Below are 23,027 nucleotides of genomic sequence, written 5' to 3' on the forward strand. Positions count from 1 at the left end.
TGTGATTCAAAAAAAAAAGATGTTATATCGAACTACAAAATATTTCCGTTTCATTCATTCACATTTAATAATTGACAAAAGTTTATTTGATTTTCCTAAAATAAAATTCGAATATTTCCACAGTAATAATTTGGTCTTTCGAATTGATTTAGATTAATTCGATCCATATGGGATAATCCATATGGGATAATAATGAATAAAACAAAGGACAAAAAATAGGGTGAGGGGGTCGAACTAAGTGTATATAGAATCTAATCGTTATAAGACAACTCTTAGTTTTTTAGGGGTTTCCAAGAATGATTCTCGAATCCTATTGAATCTAAGGTATAACTAATTGGTTTACGGTATCGAACAAACACATGTATATGTCATAGTAGATATTCATTAGTTATATATGACTATCTAAATTCGTCCTGCTACTACTCTAAATTTAGGTATTGAATAACTCAAAAATGGAAATAAAGAAAAAGAAAGAACGAAGAATTAAAAGAATGGTTCAAAATTTAAGATAAGAACAAAAATTGTATGTATTCACAAAAAACTACATGGATAGAAACGAAAAAAAAAAAAATGAATATCGAAGTTATTTGGATAATTCAATAAAAATTATTCATGAATTAAACTTCGACTAGATAAATGAAGAATGAAATAATTAAGTCATAATTTCTTGGTTGATTATATTATTAACTATTTCTTTTCTTTATTTTATTTGGAATAGGAGAAACTTATCATGGATCCACTGATTTCTGCTGCTTCTGTTATCGCTGCTGGGTTGGCCGTCGGGCTTGCTTCTATTGGACCTGGAGTTGGTCAAGGTACAGCTGCAGGGCAAGCTGTAGAAGGGATTGCGCGACAACCGGAAGCAGAGGACAAAATAAGGGGTACTTTATTACTTAGTCTGGCTTTTATGGAAGCTTTAACTATTTATGGGCTGGTTGTAGCATTAGCACTTTTATTTGCCAATCCTTTTGTTTAATCTTTTAAACAAATAGAAAAAGAAAAATACATATTGTTTTTTCCGTGGACTTTCATTGCTGCTATTGCTTTATATATATATATATTCTTTCTATATAGATATTCCGATTTAACTCCTACAATTTATTCTTCATTTGGATTAACATATGGATTCGCCTTCTTCCGTCCCTTTATTTAGTCCAACGAGCGCCCCCTTTTTTAATTTAGAATTGAAAACAACTAGATATTTTGCAATTGACATAAGAACTAGTATCTACTTCTAAGAGGTATCATTCTTATGAGGAATCTTTCAATTGACTAACCAATTCAAAATATAGAATATATTTATTAATAAATATATTCTATATTCTCTAATAGATACAATAAAATTCTTATTCTATTCAGATTCTTATTAGTAATTCATATTAATTAATTATTAGTTAATTAATTATTATTATTAGTAAGAAATAAAAATATTATACAATAAACTTGAATTTAATATAAAAAACGAATAAAAAAATCAAAAAACTGGGAATCGTAGAAACAAAATTAGTCTATCCATAAGAGGAGATGCGATCATATGAAAAATATAACCGATTCTTTTCTTTGCTTCATTTACTGGCCATCCGCCGGAAGTTTCGGGTTTGATACCGATATTTTAGCAACAAATCTAATAAATCTAAGTGTAGTGCTAGGTGTATTAATTTTTTTGGAAAGGGAGTGTGTGCGAGTTGTTTATTTCAAAGAATAGATTGGATCCAACCAACTGCACTTTTTTCGTTATAACTAGAAAAACGTGCATGATCCGGCGAATGACTTCTTACTAAATAAACTAAAAAATAGTTAAGAACCATAGCATTTCGCGATTCATTGGTAAATCTACTTTGATTCTCTATCAACCAATAATTTTGGAGCATTACCATGGTTAAAGCTAACCAGTTTGAAGTTTAGACGCAATGTAGTATTCTTTCTACCACTATGTTAATACGGAAATTGTAATTTTTTCGATATAGAACACTCATGTCGATAAAATGACTTGAATTCTCTTTACGATGAAAAATAGGAAAAACAGGTGTTTTGTTTAACGCCTCCTTTTATACAATGCGGAATTGATGACCTACGTATAAATTAATCAGAATTCTTTGGATTTGAATAAAAAAAAAAAACAACTTTGCTGACAATTATTTGTTTGGTCAGAAGAGTCCTCCAAATATTTTAATCTTGTATTGGTAATCATTTTCAAGATTTTTAGAAATAGAGAAAAGAGGATAGGCTCATTCGATAATATAGGGAAATTTCCTATAAGGAATTGAGTGTGAGAGCCAAATGAATTGAAAGATTCATGTTTGGTTCGGGAAGAGATCATAGACATTTTGAACTAAATGCAAAGAGAATCTACTTTCATTAAGTGATTTATTAGATAATCGAAAACAGAGAATCTTGAGAACTATTCGAAATTCAGAAGAACTACGGGAAGCAGCCGTTGAACAGCTGGAGAAAGCCCGGGCCCGCTTAAGGAAAGTAGAAACGGAAGCGGATCGGTTTCGAGTGAATGGTTATTCCGAGATAGAACGAGAAAAATTGAATTTAATTAATTCAATTTATACAACTTTGGAACAATTCGAAAATTACAAAAACGAAACGATTCATTTTGAACAACAAAGGGCGATTAATCAAGTGCAACAGACGGTTTTACAACAAGCATTACAAGGAGCTCTGGGAACTCTGAATAGTTGCTTAAACAATGAGTTACATTTACGTACGATCGGTGCTAATATTGATATGTTTGGGGCGATGAAAGATAAAAATAACTGATTAGTCGTTCTACTAGAATATACAGTATAGGCATTATTTTTTTTTTCCTTCGAAAAAGAATCAAATTCAAATTCAAATTAAGAAATATTCATGGTAACCATTCGTGCAGATGAAATTAGTAAAATTATCCGTGAACGTATTCAGCAATATAATACCGAAGTAAAAATTGTAAATACAGGTACTGTACTTCAAGTAGGCGACGGCATTGCTCGTATTTATGGTCTTGATGAAGTAATGGCAGGTGAATTAGTCGAATTTGAAGAGGGTACTGTAGGGATTGCTTTGAATTTGGAATCCAAAAATGTTGGTGTTGTATTAATGGGTGATGGTTTGCTGATACAAGAGGGAAGTTCGGTAAAAGCAACAGGAATAATTGCTCAGATACCGGTAAGTGAGGGTTATTTGGGTCGTGTTGTAAATGCCCTAGCTAAACCTATTGATGGTAGAGGAGAAATTTCAGCTTCGGAATCTCGGTTAATCGAATCTCCCGCTCCCGGTATTATTTCCAGACGTTCCGTGTATGAGCCTCTTCAAACGGGACTTATTGCTATTGATTCTATGATCCCTATAGGGCGTGGCCAGCGAGAATTAATTATTGGGGACAGACAAACAGGTAAAACAGCAGTAGCAACAGATACAATTCTCAATCAACAGGGACAAAATGTAATATGCGTTTATGTAGCTATTGGTCAAAAAGCATCTTCTGTGGCTCAAGTGGTAACTACTTTACAAGAAAGAGGGGCAATGGAGTACACTATTATAGTGGCTGAAACAGCAAATTCTCCAGCTACATTACAATACCTCGCACCTTATACAGGTGCAGCTCTGGCTGAATATTTTATGTACCGTGAACGTCACACTTTAATCATTTATGACGATCCCTCAAAACAAGCACAGGCTTATCGCCAAATGTCTCTTCTATTACGAAGACCACCAGGTCGCGAAGCGTATCCCGGAGATGTTTTTTATTTACATTCTCGTCTTTTGGAAAGAGCCGCTAAATTAAGTTCTCAGTTAGGTGAAGGAAGTATGACTGCTTTACCAATAGTTGAGACCCAATCAGGAGATGTTTCAGCTTATATTCCTACTAATGTAATTTCCATTACAGATGGCCAAATATTTTTATCTGCCGATCTATTCAATGCTGGAATCAGACCAGCTATTAATGTGGGTATTTCCGTTTCCAGAGTTGGATCGGCGGCTCAAATTAAAGCCATGAAACAGGTAGCTGGTAAATTAAAATTGGAATTGGCACAATTCGCAGAATTAGAAGCTTTTGCACAATTTGCTTCTGATCTCGATAAAGCTACGCAAAATCAATTGGCAAGAGGTCGACGATTGCGCGAGTTGCTTAAACAATCCCAATCAGCTCCTCTCACTGTGGAAGAACAGATAATAACTGTTTATACTGGAACGAATGGTTATCTTGATTCATTAGAAATTTATCTCGTACGGAAATTTCTCGTTGAGTTAAGGGCTTATTTAAAAACGAATAAACCTAAATTTAACGAAATCATATCTTCTACCAAGACATTCACTGGGGAAGCAGAAGCCCTTTTGAAGGAAGCTATTCAGGAACAGATGGAACTCTTTTTACTTCAGGAACAGGTAGAAAAAATTAATTAATAATTGATTAAAAATTTCATACCTTTATTATTTTTATTATTTTCATAATTAGTATCTTTTACTATTTTTTCTTTAATTTAAAAGAATTTTAGAATAATAAAGATAATAAATTCAGAATATATTTTTATAAAGATACGAATATAATTAATATAATATATAGGCAATTGCAATAAAATTGATATGGAAAAAATTTGCGTCCAATAGGATTTGAACCTATACCAAAGGTTTAGAAGACCTCTGTCCTATCCATTAGACAATGGACGCTTTTCTTTTTTCTTTTCCTTTTCACGAAATTTTCGTGAAAAGGAAAAGAAAAAAAATTCTAAGAATTCTAAAAAATACTCTTAAAAAAGACTCTATCTATGAGAATATGAGAGAGAATATGAGAGAGAATATGAGAATATATTTAGAATAATTATTCTAAATAGAATAAGACTAAATTGTTCTTTAAAAAAATGAACTCATTTAGATAAGAATAATGAATTCGATAATAGAAAAAAATAGATTCAAATAGAATATATAGAGAAATAGGATATAAGCGGGTAGCGGGAATCGAACCCGCATCGTTAGCTTGGAAGGCTAAGGGTTATAGTCGACGTTCATGAATGAACGTCTCTAATTCAAAACTGAACGTGAAACTTTTGTTTCATTCAGCTCCTTTACAGAATAATTTAAGAGATAGATGGAATACATGAAAAAAAAAAATGACCCATAACATCTATGTCAGCCTTTCGGTATGAATACATTTAAAACACGTTGCTTTTTAGATGATCCCTCTAGAAGAGGAGTATTAGAACAATCTGCTTTTTTCTAGTTACTTCGTTCTCTATTTCTATTTGAGAGAATCTTTAGGAAAAGAATAAAATTTCCGTCGAGCTTAATAAATATGTTGATGTTTCTAGTAAACTAAAAAAATCGTTTAATAGCTATTTTGCTTCAATTTCTCCTATACAAAACAAATAATAAAAAAAATGGAAGATTTAGTTACGATTGGAAACAAATTTTCTATATCATTCTCCCTGGATCCTTTACTCATATTCAAAAATTTGGATTCTAGATCCAATTGCAAAAACTTATGTTTCATAATTTTAGAATCAATTCTAATCTAAATTGTATACAAATTACGATAATGTATGTTATTCCTCGAATCGTTCGTTGAGAGGTATAAAGGATTAAATCCCTTTAAGTAAGAAATAAAGTTTTTGATCGTGATATGAATCACGCAAGGGACCCCTTAACTATTAAGGGATCTATAGAACGAATCGCACTTTTACCACTAAACTATACCCGCTACAATACAATTATTGTATATAAAAGGATCTTTTGTCGAACAAGGGAATACGTCCTAATTATGCAATAGGTGCATAATTTTACGATAATTAGAGTGTTGACGTGTTTCGTAAAGGGGCCCCCTAATGAAATTTAGAAAAGGGGGCGAATCTTATTTTTGGATTTTTTTTTTGCTGAAGGTATAAAAAATGAAATCAATAATTCTCTCTTTATTTCTATTTATTTATAGATAATAAATAGAAAAAAAAAAGACAGAAAAGATATATCAAATGACTATCAATCAATAAGATATAAAGAGGGCTTTTTTCGAGCCCTACTTTTTGTTCTTTTTGTTTATGCGATGTATCATAAGCATAATAATTCTTTTTTTTGAATTGGGGAGAGATGGCTGAGTGGACTAAAGCGGCGGATTGCTAATCCGTTGTATGAATTTTTGTACCGAGGGTTCGAATCCCTCTCTTTCCGTTTATTGATGATTTGGTATTTTTTTCTTTTGAAATTATGGAGTTTCTTTTTTTTTTCTTCCCTCTTTGTTTAATTTTTTTTACTAGTTAAAGATGTAAAATAGATAAAAAAACAAAAAATATTTCAAAATCCAGCACAAGTAAGCAAAACAAAAAAGATTTTCTTATTCTTCACGTCCAGGATTACGTCCTGGATCATTAGATAGGAATCCGAAGATGAAAAGAGAAACAAAGAATATCACTATCGTGTAAACAAATAGTTTTAGAGTAAGCATTACAAAATCTCCAAGATAATAAAAAAAAAACGCCAGAGAAAGAGAATAGATTCTCTTCTATTTCATATTATGTTTCCTTTGATACTAAGTTTATAAAAAATGAAGTAATTTCAAAAAAAAAACTTAGGAAATTTTTATGTAGTAAGAATTGAGTCTTTATATTACCAAAATTTTTTTCATATCCACAATTCAAGATCTAGGTATTGGTGGTGGACTCCAATCGAATAATAGAATTTTCATTTTTTAATGGAAAAAACAGAAATGATGAGATGGTCCAGATTTTTATTGTCTATCCAAAAATTTAAATATTTGGAATCAAGGATTTACGCCGTAAAACTTATCTGATCTTTAAAAATGTTATCATTTTTATTTTCGAATCTTAATAATTTTTTTCGGACATTATTCAAATTAAAGATCTTATCGAAAACTTACAGCAGCTTGCCAAACAAAAGCTAAGAGAAAAAAGAGTAAGGGTATTACTGGCATAAAATCTACAATTGGATTCAAAAAAGCGTAGGCTTCAGGTAATTTTGCCAAGAAAAAACTACTTGAATAAAGGGCAGAGTTAATACAAATACAGACCAAGCTAAAGATATTAAGCATAACAAAAATGTTGTTCTTTAAGAAAATAAATTGTATTTTTGCTTTTTTTGAATTCTCATTTTTATTGTATTTTTTTATATTATGTTATTATTATATATATGATATGATTTATTATATATATAATTTTATAGAATTTGATTTATTATTATCATTTTTATTTATTATACTCTTATATTAAAATATATTAAAATGAAATAGAAAAGAAAAAATCAATTTTGATTTCTAAATATATATAGAAATAATTTGAAAAGAAAAAATGGAAAATAATGGAATATAAATAAGTCAACTATTGAATTGATATTTATAGATAGGAATATTACTAAATCAGTAAAAAAACTAAAAAAATGAATCAACTAAGATCATACCCCCAATCCCTTATTTCATTTTAACTTATCCAGTTCAAAACAGTTTCATTCTGAAATCCAAAATCGAAGAAATCATATATTCATACAATATCTTAATTGAATTCTATGTAATGATCAATAAATTCAGTTTAATTCGATATTTATGCATATCCAAATTCTAGTAACAGTTTAATTTATTCTATAGAATAAATTTAGAACTGGAATTGACGAACAACCCATAATAGTATTTAGTAATGTCGAATCCTAAATGGGGCGTGGCCAAGCGGTAAGGCGACGGGTTTTGGTCCCGTTATTCGAAGGTTCGAATCCTTCCGTCCCAGGTCATGGATATTCATGACATATCCTTAGAATATAAGAATATGTCATGTATATTCATGATATATCCTTAGAATATAAGGATATAGTAACCGGAAAAAGTATATCGGAATAAATATTACCTTTTTTTTTTTCTTAAAGAAATTCATTTTTTAGATTTACAAACTATGAAAATAGAATATTCAATTTATTGATAGAATATCGACTTAATTTTTAGATTACAAATAGTTATAAATTTAAATACTTACTCTATTATTACTGATTTATAAAAAAAAGTGGATTTATAGGTAAAACTTAAATGACTATTCATCTATTGTATTTTCATGTAAATAGGAGGAAAAAGTTCTATGGAAAAGTGGTGGTTCAATTCAATGATGTTTAATAGGGGTTTAGAATACAGGTGTGGTTTAAGTAAATCAATAGACAGTTTTGGTCCTATTGAAAATAACAGTGTAAATGAAGACCCATCTATTTTAACTGATATGGATAATATTATTTTAATTGATATGGATAATACTATTCATGTAGATGTCAGGGTTGTAAAAACAATAGTGAGAATTCTAGTTATAGACATGAACATACCGAATTTACTATCTGATAAAACTTTTTTAGTTAGCGATAGTAATAGTTATTTCATATATGATTGGAATAATATCATTAATAGTTGTATTGAAGGTTATATGCTTTCTGAAATCGGTATTGATAGTTCCATTATACATAATATCATTGAGAATAACAATGAGAATAATCCGCAGGAGGAGGATAAAAATGAAAAATTACACAAGTCCAGTTATAGATTTGATTACAGATTTGATTACAGATTTGATGTTAGATTTGAAGTCAGATTTGAAACTGATAGTGATAAAGAAAAGGATAGTGGCAATGATGATGATAAGCTCCAAAAGGCTAGTGACATTTTAGAACCTGTAAATTACAGTGCTGAAAATTACAGTGATAGCGACAATGATAGCGACGATAATGATCCTGATGATGATTATGATACGCTCCAAAAGGGTACTGACACTTTAGAACCGGAAAATGACAATGATACTGATGATTATGATAAGATCCAAAGGGCTCATTACATTTTAGAACCGGAAAATGACAGTGATACTGAGCCTGATGATGAGCCTGATTATGAGCCTGATGATGAGCCTGATGATGAGCCTGATGATGATGATAAGCTCCAAAAGGCTAGTGACATTTTAGAACCGGAAAATCCTAGTGATAGTGAGAAGGTCCAAAATAGTAGTGAAATCGAGAGTACTGGTATAATGGAAAATCCTAGTGATAGTGAGAAGGTCCAAAATAGTAGTGAAATCGAGAGTACTGGTATAATGGAAAATCCTAGTGATAGTGAGAAGGTCCAAAATAGTAGTGAAATCGAGAGTACTGGTATAATAAGAAAAGATTTTTCGCATTTGTGGGTTGCCTGCGACAGTTGTTATGGAAACAATTATAAGAGATTTTTTAAATCAAAAATGAATATTTGTGAATACTGTGGATGTCATTTGAAAATGAGCAGTTCAGATCGAATCGAACTTTTGATTGATCCAGGTACTTGGAATCCTATGGATGAAGACATGTTCCCTGTGGATCCCATTGAATTTAATTCGGAAGACGAACCTTCTGAAAAAGGTTTGGAAGACGAAGACGAACCTTCTGAAAATAGTTTGGAAGACGAACCTTCTGAAAATAGTTTGGAAGACGAAGACGAACCTTCTGAAAATAGTTTGGAAGACGAACCTTCTGAAAAAGGTTTGGAAGACGAAGACGAACCTTCTGAAAAAGGTTTGGAAGACGAAGACGAACCTTCTGAAAAAGGTTTGGAAGACGAAGACGAACCTTCTGAAAATAGTTTGGAAGACGAAGACGAACCTTCTGAAAATGATGATTATCAAAATCGTCTTGATTCTTATCAAGACAGAACCGGATTACTGGATGCGGTTCAAACAGGCACAGGTCAAGTAAATGGTATTCCTGTAGCAATAGGTATTATGGATTTTGAGTTTATGGGAGGTAGTATGGGATCCGTAGTGGGTGAGAAAATCACTCGGTTGATTGAATATGCTACCAATCAACGTTTACCTCTTATTATAGTATGTGCGTCTGGAGGAGCGCGTATGCAAGAAGGAAGTTTGAGCTTAATGCAAATGGCTAAAATTTCTGCTTCTTTATATAATTATCAAATCAATCAAAAGTTATTCTATGTACCGATACTTACATCTCCTACTACTGGTGGGGTAACAGCTAGTTTTGGAATGTTGGGGGATATCATTCTTGCCGAACCCGATGCTTACATAGCATTTGCAGGTAAAAGAGTAATTGAAGAAACGTTGAAGATCGAAGTGCCCGAAGGTATACAATCGGCTGAATTTTTATTCGAAAAGGGTGCATTTGATTCACTCGTACCACGTAATTATTTAAAAGAGGTTTTAAGTGAGTTATTGCATTTCCATGGTTTCTTTCCTTTGACTCAAACTGAAAACTAATTCAGACTCTAATTTGATTTTTGTATAATAAATTATTATTATACAAAAATCAAATTAGAACACACAGTAATAAGATAAGAATAGAAATAATAAAAATAAAAACATTTATTATCATACACATGTTTCTTGTAGAAATAGAGGGCAAAATAAATCCAGTTATTTCGTTCTACACTCTTTATTTTTAATAAAAATTTATTATTTTTAGATTTTTCCTTTTGATTCTTAATAAATCTTATTCATTTTTTTCTTTGATTATGTATTTATTATATTATATACTTAATTATGTATACTCCGTATATAATAGATATATCTATCTATTCATCTCTATTCATTTAGATATACTTAGTATAAGTCTATATGAATTCTAGTGATTATAGACTATCTTTAATATAAGAAAAATCAAAATATATATTATTAATATAACAATCAACAAAAAATAACATAACAGGTACAAATACGAAATTGAGGTACCCCATTTTATGATAAACTTACCTTCCCTTTTTGTTCCTTTAGTGGGCCTAGTATTTCCGGCAGTTGCAATGGCTTCTTTATTTCTTCATGTTCAAAAAAACAAGATTTTTTAGATACGGGCAAAAGTACTACTATTAATATTACCTTAATAAGATAAGGAGGATTTAATATAACAACAAAAATATTAATATAACAATAAAAAAAAAAAAAATAACAGGTACAAATATGAAATTGAGGTACCCATTTTATGATAAACGTTTATGTGTTTTTAGTGGGCCTTGTCTTAATTGTAATGTCTGCTTTATTGGTTAATGTTCCAAAATTTATTAGTTGGGGATCAGAAAAACATGGTTGTCGTTCACAAGACGCATGGCTTGACATTGTACCGGGGTCCCGAAAACCAATCAATTTCTTCTGGGCTTCTTTCACTCTTTTAGGTTCATTAGGGGTGTTATATCTTTCAGTTTCCAGTTATTATGGTAGACATTTTTTCTCTTTGATTTCATCTGAATTTGTAGTTCCTTTTTTGCCACAAGGGGTCACCCTGACTTTCTATGGAATCGCAGGTCTCTTTCTAAGTTTACATTGGTGGCTTCTAATTTTTTGGAATGTGGGGAGTGGTTATAATTTTTTCGATAAAAAAAAGAGAATGGTGTGTTTTTTTCGTTACGGATTTCCTGGAACATATCGTCGTATTTTTCTCCGAGTTCGTATGGAAGATATTCAGTCCCTCATACTACAAGCTAACCCTAACCCAGAACCCAGTAGTGGTGTCCTTTATATGCAAACACGAGAACAAGGGACCATTCCTTTGACTCCTGTTGATGATTATTATGATAGGACTCCACGCAACGTTATACAAAAAGCTTGGGACTTGTCCAGATTCTTGAGTGTACCAATGGAAATCGTTCCATATTCTTGAGTCTACCAATGGAAATCGTTGTATCAAAAAAATAAATGCTTTCTCTAAGAAAGCATTTATTTTTTGATTTCTGTATTATTTTGTATTCTTTAATTTCCAAATTAAAGGAAAAAACAAATTTCTGAATTACAAATAAAAAAAGAGAGAATCGATTCTCAATTTATATTCAAAAAATTAGAAATTGATACATAGGCTAGGCTCTATTACTTGTATTTACTTGTAATAGAACTTATGCTTGATAGAAAAATTATTATAGTATTCTATATAGTTGACAAATGAGATGAAACTGAGTTCATTAAAGACGAAAAATGGCAAAAAAAAAAGCATTCATTCCCCTTCTATGTCTTACATCTATAGTCTTTTTGCCCTGGTGCATCTCTTTTACATTTAAGAAAAGTCTGGAATCTTGGATTACTAATTGGTGGAATACGAAACAATCCGAAATTTTCTTGAATATTATTCAAGAAAAAACGATTTTAAAGAAATTGATAGAGTTCGAGGAACTGTTCCTCTTGGATGAAATGCTAAAGGAATATCCGGAAACACATTTTCAAAATCTTCGTATGGAAATCTACAAAGAAACCATCCAATTGATCGAGACGAACAACCAAGACCGTATCCATACGATTTTACATTTCTGTACAAATATAATATGTTTCCTTATTCTAAGTGGTTATTCTATTAGGGGTAATCAAGAACTCATTATTCTTAACTCTTGGGTTCAAGAATTTCTATATAACTTAAGTGATACAATAAAAGCTTTTTCGATCCTTTTATTAACTGATTTATGTATAGGATTCCATTCAACTCATGGTTGGGAACTAATCATTGGGTCTGTCTATAAAGATTTTGGATTTACTCAGAATAATCAAATTATATCTGGTCTTGTTTCCACTTTTCCAGTCATTTTAGATACAATTTTAAAATACTGGATTTTCCGTTATTTAAATCGTGTATCTCCGTCACTTGTAGTGATTTATCATTCAATGAATGACTGAAAAAACGATCCACTGATCCAATTAGAAAATTTGTTTTTTTGTATCTAAACATTAAAAAATTGACTTATTCTTTTTCGTTCTACTCGTATTCTTCCTATATTCTAGGAAAATCATTTGAGTAAATAGCAGAATAATGGATAGGGAACTATGCCAGTAACCTACCTAATCTTATTGTAGAAATTTTCAGGATGAATGATTGGACCATGCAAACTAGAAATGCTTTTTCTTGGATAAAGGAAGAGATTACCCGATCCATTTCCGTATTGCTCATGATATATATAATAACTCGAGCACCCATTTCAAATGCATATCCCATTTTTGCTCAACAGGGTTATGAAAATCCGAGAGAAGCTACCGGGCGGATTGTATGTGCTAATTGCCATTTAGCTAATAAGCCTGTAGATATTGAGGTTCCACAAGCGGTACTTCCCGATACTGTATTTGAAGCAGTTGTTCGAATTCCTTATGATATGCAAGTTAAACAAGTTCTTGCTAATGGTAAAAAAGGGGCTTTGAATGTAGGTGCTGTTCTTATTTTACCAGAGGGTTTTGAATTGGCCCCTCCTGATCGTATTTCGCCCGAGATTAAAGAAAAGATAGGTAATTTGTCTTTTCAAAGCTATCGTCCCACAAAAAAAAATATTCTTGTGGTAGGCCCCGTTCCTGGGAAGAAATATAGTGAAATTACCTTTCCTATTCTTTCTCCAGATCCCGCTACTAAGAGAGATGTTCACTTCTTAAAATATCCTATATATGTAGGCGGGAATAGGGGAAGGGGTCAGATTTATCCCGACGGGAGCAAGAGTAATAATAATGTTTATAATGCTACAGCAACAGGTATAGTAAATAAAATTATACGAAAAGAAAAAGGTGGATACGAAATAACGATAGTGGATGCATCGGATGGACGTGAAGTGATTGATATTATACCGCCAGGACCAGAACTTCTTGTTTCAGAAGGTGAATCTATGAAACTTGATCAACCATTAACGAGTAATCCTAATGTGGGTGGATTTGGTCAGGGGGATGCAGAAATAGTGCTTCAAGATCCGTTACGTGTACAAGGTCTGTTGTTCTTCTTGGCATCTATTATTTTGGCACAAATCTTTTTGGTTCTTAAAAAGAAACAATTTGAAAAGGTTCAATTGTCCGAAATGAATTTTTAGGTATGTGGATTTATCAATCTATTAAGCTGGTAATAAAGAACTACATTTTTGTTGATAAATTATGGAAAGACCTTTTGGTTTTTCTAGTTTTTTTCTCCTCTATTTAAAGAATTCCTTGTACCGTAGAACTAGTCAGTCATAGTATGTATATTGTGAAGAAGAGTATTTTACTTTGGTTCTTGTCTTTTTTTTTCAACTCTACAATTAATTCGAACATATGATTATGTAGCTGTTTTCACATTTCAATGCGCTAGAATAGAAATCTATTAATCCTTTTCTATTGTAATAGAATTAAATTCCACTCGATACTAAACCTAAAAAAAAAATAGGCAAAGAATATTCTATTAAGTAAAGTAGAAATAGGGAAAACAGGATTCTAGGATGGATAATTTGTCTTTTCCTAGAGTCCCATTCCTTATTGTTTATTGTTTATATCGAAATAGATACGTAGTGAAATAATGGACAAACAAAAAAGATCGCGAATTTAATTCACTAAATAAACTTCCTTAATTAACTTAAAAAAAAAATAATAATTAAATCATAATTCTATATTATTACAGAATAAAATCTATTTAGAGTAAGATTCTGTTAGTATAGTATCAAAAAGGTTCGGTTCTACAGAATATTTGACCGCTAGAAAATAGATTCTAGAATTAAGAATTCTTGCAAAATAAAATTTGTAGAATACAATATGATTGCGCCACCCAGAATAATTAAATCAAGTAATTTCTTCTTTCTTTTACTTTTCGTTCAACTTTAAAGCAAAAGTATCGACAGATATTATCCAAAAAAAAAAAAAATGTTTTGAACGAATTAATGAAGTTTATTTTTCAAAAACATTATAAAAAAAATGGAGTTTTTTGAAACATACCAAAAAGTTATCTATTGAATCCCTTACAAAAAGATTCTGATTAGGAAGAACTCAACAGGACCCCCTCGAATTCATCAAAGAAAGAGTGGATCCCCGTTGAGTTCTTATGCTTTCATTTCAAAAACTTAATTCATCCTAGTCTAGTATTACAGGGATGATCCCAATCCGGAATATGAACCATAAAAGAAAATACCAACTAAACCGATCACGACAATACCTGTTACAGTACCTATTATCCAAAGAGGAATCCTTCCGGTAGTATCGGCCATTTATCCCACTTTCCTCCACATTTGATCAAGTAGTCAGTCATGCTAGAGACCTAAACAGTCATAGATAATTATCAAATGATATCCTTCCGAATGGGATAAGAGAATTCCTAATATATATATTCCCTTTTCGTCTATTAATTGAAGAAATAATTTGAAAATAAAACAGCAAGTACAAAAATGAGTAATAAACCCCAGTAGAGACTGGTACGATTCAATTCAACATTTTGTTCATTTGGGTTTGATTGTGTCGTAGCTCTATAATTCGGATTAGGTTTATCGTTGGATGAACTGCATTGCTGATATTGATCCCAAAAAAAAAACGGTGGGTACCGCTAGTCCGTGAACAGCCAACCATCGTACTGTAAAAATGGGATAGGTCCTATCTATGGTCATTGGAGCCTCCTAAAAAGATCTACTAAATTCATCGAGTTGTTCCAAAGAATCAAAACGGCCAGTTATTAATGGAATTCCTTGTCGGCTTTCTGTAAAATACTCGTTTGGACGGGGACTTCCAAATACATCGTAAGCTAAACCCGTGCTGACAAATAACCAACCCGCAATGAATAGGGAGGGTATAGTAATGCTATGAATAATCCAGTATCGAATACTGGTAATAATATCAGCAAAAGAACGTTCTCCTGTGCTTCCAGACATGCCGAGCTCCACATATTCTTATACAGTCAAAGGGGGATCGATTCCATAAAAGATGAGATTAGTAAATAGAAATTTACTGAAATGCAATCTTTGTTAGATCGTCAATTTTGTACCAAGGGTCTCTTTCGAGTATACCGAATCAGTATAGCTATCCTTCTTCTAACACAGCAACGAAATTTCACAATCAGTGGCGAGATCAAGTACTATAAAATTAAATTTATTTCTTTATTTCATTTTCAAGAATTGAATTAATTAGTCGTCCAGTAAAAGGATAGAGCTTTTTATTAATTATTAAAATAAAAAAATGAAAATATTTTCATTCGATTAGTTTACTCAACTCATGAGTTGATCAATAAATCTGTTGATTTGGAATCACAGGATGGGTAGATGTCACAGATGATGAATTGATTTCGTACCTATGTAACTAGATTTTTATTTTTGTTTGTCCGTAATAATTGATTCATGAATCAATTATTTTCAATTGTATCTTTCAAGTGGTATTTTTTGGTTATTTTCCTATTTTTATCTCAAAACTAAATGGAAACTTAGGAAAGTGCTTTATAAACATATGTATAAAAAGAACATATTTCATCTAGTTTCCTTATGCCCACTATAACCAGTTATTTCGGTTTTCTACTAGCAGTTTTAACAATAACCGCGGGTCTTTTTATTAGTCTGAATAAGATACGACTTATTTGATTTGAAATTTTGAGATGAATTGTAAATTTTTGAATTTTTTAGATATTCTATAGTTCCTTATCATGTCAATTGCCAATTCTTGGTCATTGAGATTCACGGTCAATACAGATTCCTATTTAAGGATAGATATTACCCCCACTTTTTTTCCTTTCAACCAAACTCAAATGATTGAAGTTTCTCTATTTGGAATCGTGTTAGGTCTAATTCCTATTACTTTGGCTGGATTATTTGTAACGGCATATTTACAATACCGACGTGGTGATCAGTTGGATATTTGATTTAATTAACATCTCGCTTGTTTATTGACCTGCCATTTCTTTGTTTTAATACTAATTCACAGTAGATCAAATTAAAACTTTTGATTAGACTGTTATCCCATTATTTAATATTTAAGATTTAAGTGTCATTCTCAATCTAAGAAGAATCGGGGGGAATCACGCTCTGTAGGATTTGAACCTACGACATCGGGTTTTGGAGACCCGCGTTCTACCGAACTGAACTAAGAGCGCTTTCTTTTCATAAATAATTTTTTGTGATGGCAATAGATCTTGCATGCATACATACTCAATATGAATAGTTCTCCATATTGAGTATGTATCAATTTGAATCGGTCGCAATTGATCTATTGTTACTGCTGATACGATAACTACTAGTTAGGGATAGGGATGACAGGATTTGAACCTGTGACATTTTGTACCCAAAACAAACGCGCTACCAAGCTGCGCTACATCCCTTTACATCGGTTTCCATTGTCATTGTAAAGACTTTTTGTCTTGTTTTCCACATTTTTCCATTATATATATATATAGAATATATCCTGTCATTTATTTTTTTTACTTTATTATATCGTATAAATAAGATATCGATGAATAGATAGGATATATAATATAAATATTTACAATATAAAGAGTATAATAATAATAACAAGAACATAAAGAGTATAATATATATAAATAAATATATAATAGCATTAAAATAATAGAATTAAAATATAATAAAAAATATAAAAATTTAAAATATTCTTTTAATAGAATGTATAATTATTGATCATATTCCTAATATGTAATTCTGTATTATTATGTATTACAAATTACAAGAAAAAAAACGAAGGAGGATTTGAAATGCGAGATCTAAAAACATATCTCTCTGTGGCACCGGTGGCAAGTACTCTATGGTTCGCGGTTCTAGCAGGTCTCTTGATAGAAATCAATCGTTTATTCCCGGATGCATTGACATTCCCCTTTTTTTGATTCTAGTTATTGGCACGGGAAAGGGGTGACAAAGATTAGAGATCCAATAAAATATCTGTGAATAAATCCCTCTTCGTTCGTTTTTTTTTTTTTTTTCTAATTAGACTAGAATAAGTTCGAAAAAAAAAAAAAGAGCAAATTAATTTAAGAAAGGTGGATTTGGCCTCCGTGAAATTAGGAGTTTTTCCCAGGTTTCAATGGAATTGAAGTATTAATTCAATTCCATTGCTATTAAATTAATAATAGAGTGAGACCCTAAATGGAATTGTAATAGAATACTTGGGCGGGTCAATAATATCATACAAGATATTTAAATGAAAAATGAAATACTGTACTGTGATTCGAAATATAGTTCTAAATCATTGTATTACTAAATTATTACTGTACTATATAAAATGAATTGGAACAAAATCTTTAATAATTTGATTTTGAATTATCAACTTATACTTTTTTCGTTCCTTTTTTCTTCTTCGCTTCGAATCTTAAAATAGAAGAGTTAAGTGAATCAAAAAAAACCAAAGGAGGTTCATGGCCAAGGGTAAAGATATACGAATAACTGTTATTTTGGAATGTAGCAGTTGTGATAAAAAGAGTGTTAATAAGGAATCTAGGGGTATTTCTAGATATATTACTCAAAAGAATCGACACAATACACCCAATCGATTGGAATTGAGAAAATTCTGTCCCTTTTGTTGCAAACATACGATTCACGTCGAGATAAAGAAATAGAGAAAATGGATTGCTTGTGTGTCACCCTTAGGAGGTAAATTCTAGAAATTAGATTCTATAAATTATATATATAACAACCTATAAATAGCATATATTTCCTTATATAACAAATAGAAATATATATTAAAAAAAAAATAAGAATATAAATAAAACAAATCCTTTTTTTTATAAGAAATGGGATTTTCGGTATAGGAATAAACAAACCATGGATAAATCTAAATCTAAGCGACTCTTTCTTAAATCTAAGCAATCTTTTCGTAGGAGTTTGTCCCCGATCCAATCGGGGGATCGAATTGATTATAAAAACATGAGTTTACTTTATCGATTTATTAGTCGCCAAGGAAAAATATTATCTAGACGCGTGAATAGATCAACCTTAAAACAACAACGATTAATTACGATTGCTATAAAACAAGCTCGTATTTTATCTTTGTTACCTTTTGTTAGTTTTAATTCGTTAACGTTACCTAATGGAAAAAAAAAATATGAAAAAAAAAAATATGAAAAAAAAAAATATGAAAAAAGCGAGTCGATCGCTAGAACTCCTACTACTGTTCTAAAAAATCGAAAAAAAATAAATAAATAGAGTTACTCTTCAAGTAAATTTCATTTTGAATCGAAACTCAAATTCAATGCAGATTTATATTTATTTTTTTTTTTCGAAAAATACGACAATCCTATTGAGGATGTTGCGTTGTAAGAAAAAAGATAATAGGTGAAGAAGAATAATTTTTTTGAGCGTGGTTGTTTATTTATTTTGATAACTTTATCATATGAATTCTATTTTATCATACAAATCTCTTTTATTCTACCACCTTCCCGGAGTTGAGTCTCCGGGGAATTTTTATTAGTTTATGATCTCCTTGGCAATCATAAAAAGACAATTCCCTTTTAATATAGCTATTTGTGCAACTATTTTACGATTAAGAAGCAATTGACTCTTGTACAGATTATAAATTAATTTACTATAAATACAGTATACTTTGTTTTTATTTTGGGCAATTATTGCGTTTATTCGACTGATCCACAAACTGCGAAAATCCCTTTTTTTCCTATCTCTATCCCGATGAGCCGAAACCAAAGCTTTTATTTTCTGTTGCGAAATAGTTCGAATAAGTTTTGAATGAGCTCCGCGAAAGCTTGATGTAAATAAACTCATTTTTGTCCTCCGTTTTCGAGCGATAGATCCTCGTTTAACTCTGGTCATTGAATAAGTGAGACTTTGATGAATAACTATTTTCTTTTTTTCTTTCGGTTATTCTTTTATCCTTACCTAGTCTATTAATAACAAAATGGATTTTTCCAATGTATAAAATAAAAATTCCAATGGCTTTTGCTGCTATAACCTTCCCAACCACGATTTTTTTTTCTAAGTATTTAACCTCTTAATAAGAAATTCTATTGATACTAGGTATTCAAAAAAGCATAGTTAATTTAATAGAAATAGACAAAGAAATGGTGGGTTCCATCGTTTCTATGATTACTTGTTAAACGGTAAGGTCCTCTCTATACACCGGAGCCCCTTCTTTCATTGAATCCTCATTCAATCAATGTTATTGTGAACTTGTACAGTTCACACTTATGGGCTCTACCCATGAAATATCTAGTAATAGGTCTTTCACAACAAAATCTAGCTATACAGTAACGGTATTTAAGTATGAAGATTAGCTGGGTAGTTGACCCTCTTAGTCCGTTATTGCAAAATTTAGGGCACAATTTTTTATTTAAAATTGGATTTTTCCCGCTTAATGGATAACTATTTGTTACCAATGGGAAAGTATTTTTCATCTTAAATTACAAATTAAGGTGATTCGGTTTGCACCAATCGAAACCATAAATTTTATACACAATAGAATTCTATATAGAATTCTTATTAATAGACTAGATTTTTCTATTTTAGTCTATGATCTAAACGAGTCGCACATACACCCTAGTACATGTTCCTCGGCGCTGAGGGCATCCCCGAAGAGCGGGAGATTTTGTTACATTTCGGATTGGCTGTCTTGTGTTTCTAATAAGTTGTTTTATAGTTGGCATGGTGAGTCATATATATATAATGAGCTGGTTTAGATCAATCCTAACCAGATAATTATGAATTTTTTAGATTCTATAAAATACGGTTGGTAAGACAATTAAAGTAAAGAACAACTAAAAGACAATTAAAAAGCTAAAATAGCAAATCCTGTATTTATGGGTAATACCTTTCAGGAATACTTTTTAATTTCTTACTCATGAGTAATCCTTTTGAGTATATAATATAATGCTTTGTTTGGAATGCAATGGGGATAATACTTTTGAGTAATCCTTTATTATTCATGAATACTGCTTTTAAGTAAAAATAAAAAGTATAGTAAGTATAGTAGTATAATTACTATACTTACTATACTTTTTATTGATTATTGATTTTTATTCATTAAGTAAGAAAAACAATATTTTTTTATTTTCAACTTCCATTTTTCAGTCTATTTTCAACTTCCATTTTTCAGTCTATTTTCAACTTCCATTTTTCAGTCTTTAAAAAATGATGATTTAAAAAATGCTTCTTTTTGCATTCTTTTTCCATTATCATTATATGAATGGTAGAATACTAATAAGAAGAACATAAAGACTATAATATATCGGAAAAATTTATCATCATCAGGCTCATAATCAGGCTCATAATCAGCCTCATAATCAGGCTCATAATCAGCCTCATAATCAGGCTCATAATCAGGCTCATCATCAGGCTCATAATCAGCCTCATCATCAGGCTGATCATCACGATTAAAAAAAGACTCAATAATTAATCCCTTTAAAAATTGAAAAAGATTCCAAAGCCTCCAAAGTAAAATCATTCGAGAAACCGAATTATGATCATTAAGATACCTCTTAATTAACCACTTAATTAATTCCAAAAGTTTCAAAAGCAGCGTCCTAACAAATTGTTTATTCATACGATTCCGTGGGTTTTTTTTTTTCTTTGGAATGAGAACGTATGTTGGAATGATAACATAACTTTTTTGTTTTGGATTTAACTAATGTCATTATTTGTCATATAATGACATTAGTTAACTGCTTTTTTTTGGATTTAACTAATGTCATTATATGACATTAGTTAACTCCTTTTTTTTGGATTTAACTAATGTCATATAATGACATTAGTTAACTCCTTTTTTTTTGAATGTCATTATTTGTCATATAATGACATTAGTTAACTGCTTTTTTTTGGATTTAACTAATGTCATTATATGACATTAGTTAACTCCTTTTTTTTGGATTTAACTAATGTCATATAATGACATTAGTTAACTCCTTTTTTTTTGAATGTCATTATTTGACATATAATGACATTAGTTAACTCCTTTTTTTTGGATTTAAGCTGCGACCGTATCAACAATTCCGTGGGCTTCAGCTTCTTCTGCTGACATAAAAAGATCCCGCTCCATGTCTCTGTATATCTGCCAGGAAGCTTTGCCTGTTCTTTGTGCATAAATATTTGTGATAGTTTTTCGCATTTTCAGTAATTCCTCCGCTTCCAGCATACATTCTCCTACTTGTCCCTCATACAAAGAAGTAGCAGGTTGATGGATCATTACCCTGAGCTGAGAGTCTAACAGAATAGGAGTTTTTCCTAATCTTGGAGGGCATATAAAAAAGAAATTCAATTTAAAGCCGTACAGGCATCTCTTTTATATAGCATACGGCTCGGCTCTACTATAAATATGAAATCTATCTTCCATTGCAGAAATATAAAATATATATAAAATATACCGGGTCTATCAGACCAAAATCAGTAACTAATCCAAAATATAATAATCACCTTTCTTTTTTGTTTGAGAATCTTTTTTAAAGAATATGATGATTCCGTTGCTCTCTTATTTCTTATTTAGTGTAGTTTTTTATTCAGCAATCCAAAAGTTTCTTTTTTGTTTTGAAATTCAAAAATTCAATTAAAATAATTAATGTTGTTGTTAAATGTCTCTGCTATGAAAAACGAAAGCAAAAAAGAATTGTGACACTAAAATAGAGTATTTTAATTATATAAAATAGTAAATACCCCTTTTTCATACGACTCTTTCGATATATAATCTAATGGTTTTGAAAAATAATAATTTTTGCATATCGAACTCGAAGTGCCATGCTTTTTTTACTTAATATTGGTTTAGGCATAGTTTTTTTTTTCTTTTCTAAAAATTAAGAAAATAAGAATCATTCGCGCTAAGCGTGAGGGAATGCTAGACGTTTGGTAAATTCCCCTCCGACCAAAAGAAGAGATCCCATTGAAGCGGCTAGTCCTACGCATACTGTATGTACTTCTGCTTCTACAACTTGCATAATATCAAATATAGCCATTCCAGATATTACCTCTCCGCCCGGAGAATTTATAAACAAATACAAATCTCTGGTCTTGTCCTCTAAACTGAGATATACCATTAGACCAACAAGTTGATTTGATATTTCAGTGTTGACCTCTTGACCTAAAAAAAGTAATCTTTCTTGAAAAAGTCGATTGTATAAATCAACCCAAGATGCCTCATCTTCTTCAGGAAGTTGAAAGGGTACTTTTGGAACACCAATTGGCATTAAATAGAAAAAGATCTATCCTATCTTTCTTTTCTTTGGAGTGAGAACGTAAGGAGACAGAATGAGTTGATTTTGTTAAAAATCATTTCTATTTTGGAGATAACATAAATAAAAAAATAACACTAAATGAATAAAGGAAAGTTTTGACGAATAGGTCCTTCTTGGATATGTCTGGATTCACTGATATAAACCACATATCCAATACAAACACTCATAAAAAAAAAGTAACAACCCCC

The 23,027-nt window shown here is 31.0% G+C and overlaps 6 protein-coding genes and 5 non-coding genes across 11 annotated transcripts; 7 read left to right on the plus strand and 4 right to left on the minus strand.

The window, feature by feature from the left end:
- The first annotated feature begins 440 nt into the window (after positions 1-440).
- Positions 441-1,450, plus strand: LOC120580173 (ATP synthase subunit c, chloroplastic). Its single transcript, XM_039833560.1, has one exon. The coding sequence runs from the start codon at positions 731-733 to the stop codon at positions 974-976; it is 246 nt and encodes an 81-aa protein (XP_039689494.1). The 5' UTR covers positions 441-730; the 3' UTR covers positions 977-1,450.
- A 1,329-nt stretch (positions 1,451-2,779) lies between these two features.
- LOC120579887 (ATP synthase subunit alpha, chloroplastic) lies at positions 2,780-4,395 on the plus strand. Its single transcript, XM_039832630.1, has one exon. The coding sequence runs from the start codon at positions 2,860-2,862 to the stop codon at positions 4,393-4,395; it is 1,536 nt and encodes a 511-aa protein (XP_039688564.1). The 5' UTR covers positions 2,780-2,859.
- Positions 4,396-4,587: 192 nt separating this feature from the next.
- TRNAR-UCU (transfer RNA arginine (anticodon UCU)) lies at positions 4,588-4,659 on the minus strand. Its single transcript has one exon. It is a non-coding gene; the product is annotated as a tRNA-Arg (tRNA).
- Positions 4,660-5,842: 1,183 nt separating this feature from the next.
- On the plus strand, positions 5,843-10,866 carry LOC120580170 (acetyl-coenzyme A carboxylase carboxyl transferase subunit beta, chloroplastic). Its single transcript, XM_039833557.1, has one exon. It carries the CDS (start codon positions 8,055-8,057, stop codon positions 10,197-10,199), a length of 2,145 nt encoding a protein of 714 aa, XP_039689491.1. The 5' UTR covers positions 5,843-8,054; the 3' UTR covers positions 10,200-10,866.
- On the plus strand, positions 6,064-6,150 carry TRNAS-GCU (transfer RNA serine (anticodon GCU)). Its single transcript has one exon. It is a non-coding gene; the product is annotated as a tRNA-Ser (tRNA).
- TRNAQ-UUG (transfer RNA glutamine (anticodon UUG)) lies at positions 7,641-7,712 on the plus strand. Its single transcript has one exon. It is a non-coding gene; the product is annotated as a tRNA-Gln (tRNA).
- Positions 10,867-11,157: 291 nt separating the features above from the next.
- Positions 11,158-12,618, plus strand: LOC120580172 (chloroplast envelope membrane protein). Its single transcript, XM_039833559.1, has one exon. The coding sequence runs from the start codon at positions 11,901-11,903 to the stop codon at positions 12,588-12,590; it is 690 nt and encodes a 229-aa protein (XP_039689493.1). The 5' UTR covers positions 11,158-11,900; the 3' UTR covers positions 12,591-12,618.
- Positions 12,619-12,690: 72 nt separating this feature from the next.
- On the plus strand, positions 12,691-14,691 carry LOC120580171 (cytochrome f). The gene has a single exon (XM_039833558.1). The coding sequence runs from the start codon at positions 12,779-12,781 to the stop codon at positions 13,754-13,756; it is 978 nt and encodes a 325-aa protein (XP_039689492.1). The 5' UTR covers positions 12,691-12,778; the 3' UTR covers positions 13,757-14,691.
- Positions 14,692-16,684: 1,993 nt separating this feature from the next.
- Positions 16,685-16,758, minus strand: TRNAW-CCA (transfer RNA tryptophan (anticodon CCA)). The gene has a single exon. It is a non-coding gene; the product is annotated as a tRNA-Trp (tRNA).
- Positions 16,759-16,909: 151 nt separating this feature from the next.
- Positions 16,910-16,983, minus strand: TRNAP-UGG (transfer RNA proline (anticodon UGG)). The gene has a single exon. It is a non-coding gene; the product is annotated as a tRNA-Pro (tRNA).
- A 4,211-nt stretch (positions 16,984-21,194) lies between these two features.
- Positions 21,195-22,791, minus strand: LOC120580179 (ATP-dependent Clp protease proteolytic subunit). The gene is made up of 2 exons (XM_039833566.1): positions 22,432-22,791; positions 21,195-21,809 (listed from the first exon to the last, which is right to left on the minus strand). The coding sequence occupies exons 1-2, from the start codon at positions 22,789-22,791 to the stop codon at positions 21,582-21,584; spliced, it is 588 nt and encodes a 195-aa protein (XP_039689500.1). The 3' UTR covers positions 21,195-21,581.
- Between the last annotated feature and the right edge of the window lie 236 nt (positions 22,792-23,027).

This window comes from Medicago truncatula, chromosome 4, assembly GCF_003473485.1.
Source record: "Medicago truncatula cultivar Jemalong A17 chromosome 4, MtrunA17r5.0-ANR, whole genome shotgun sequence".
Taxonomy (NCBI): Eukaryota; Viridiplantae; Streptophyta; class Magnoliopsida; order Fabales; family Fabaceae; genus Medicago; species Medicago truncatula.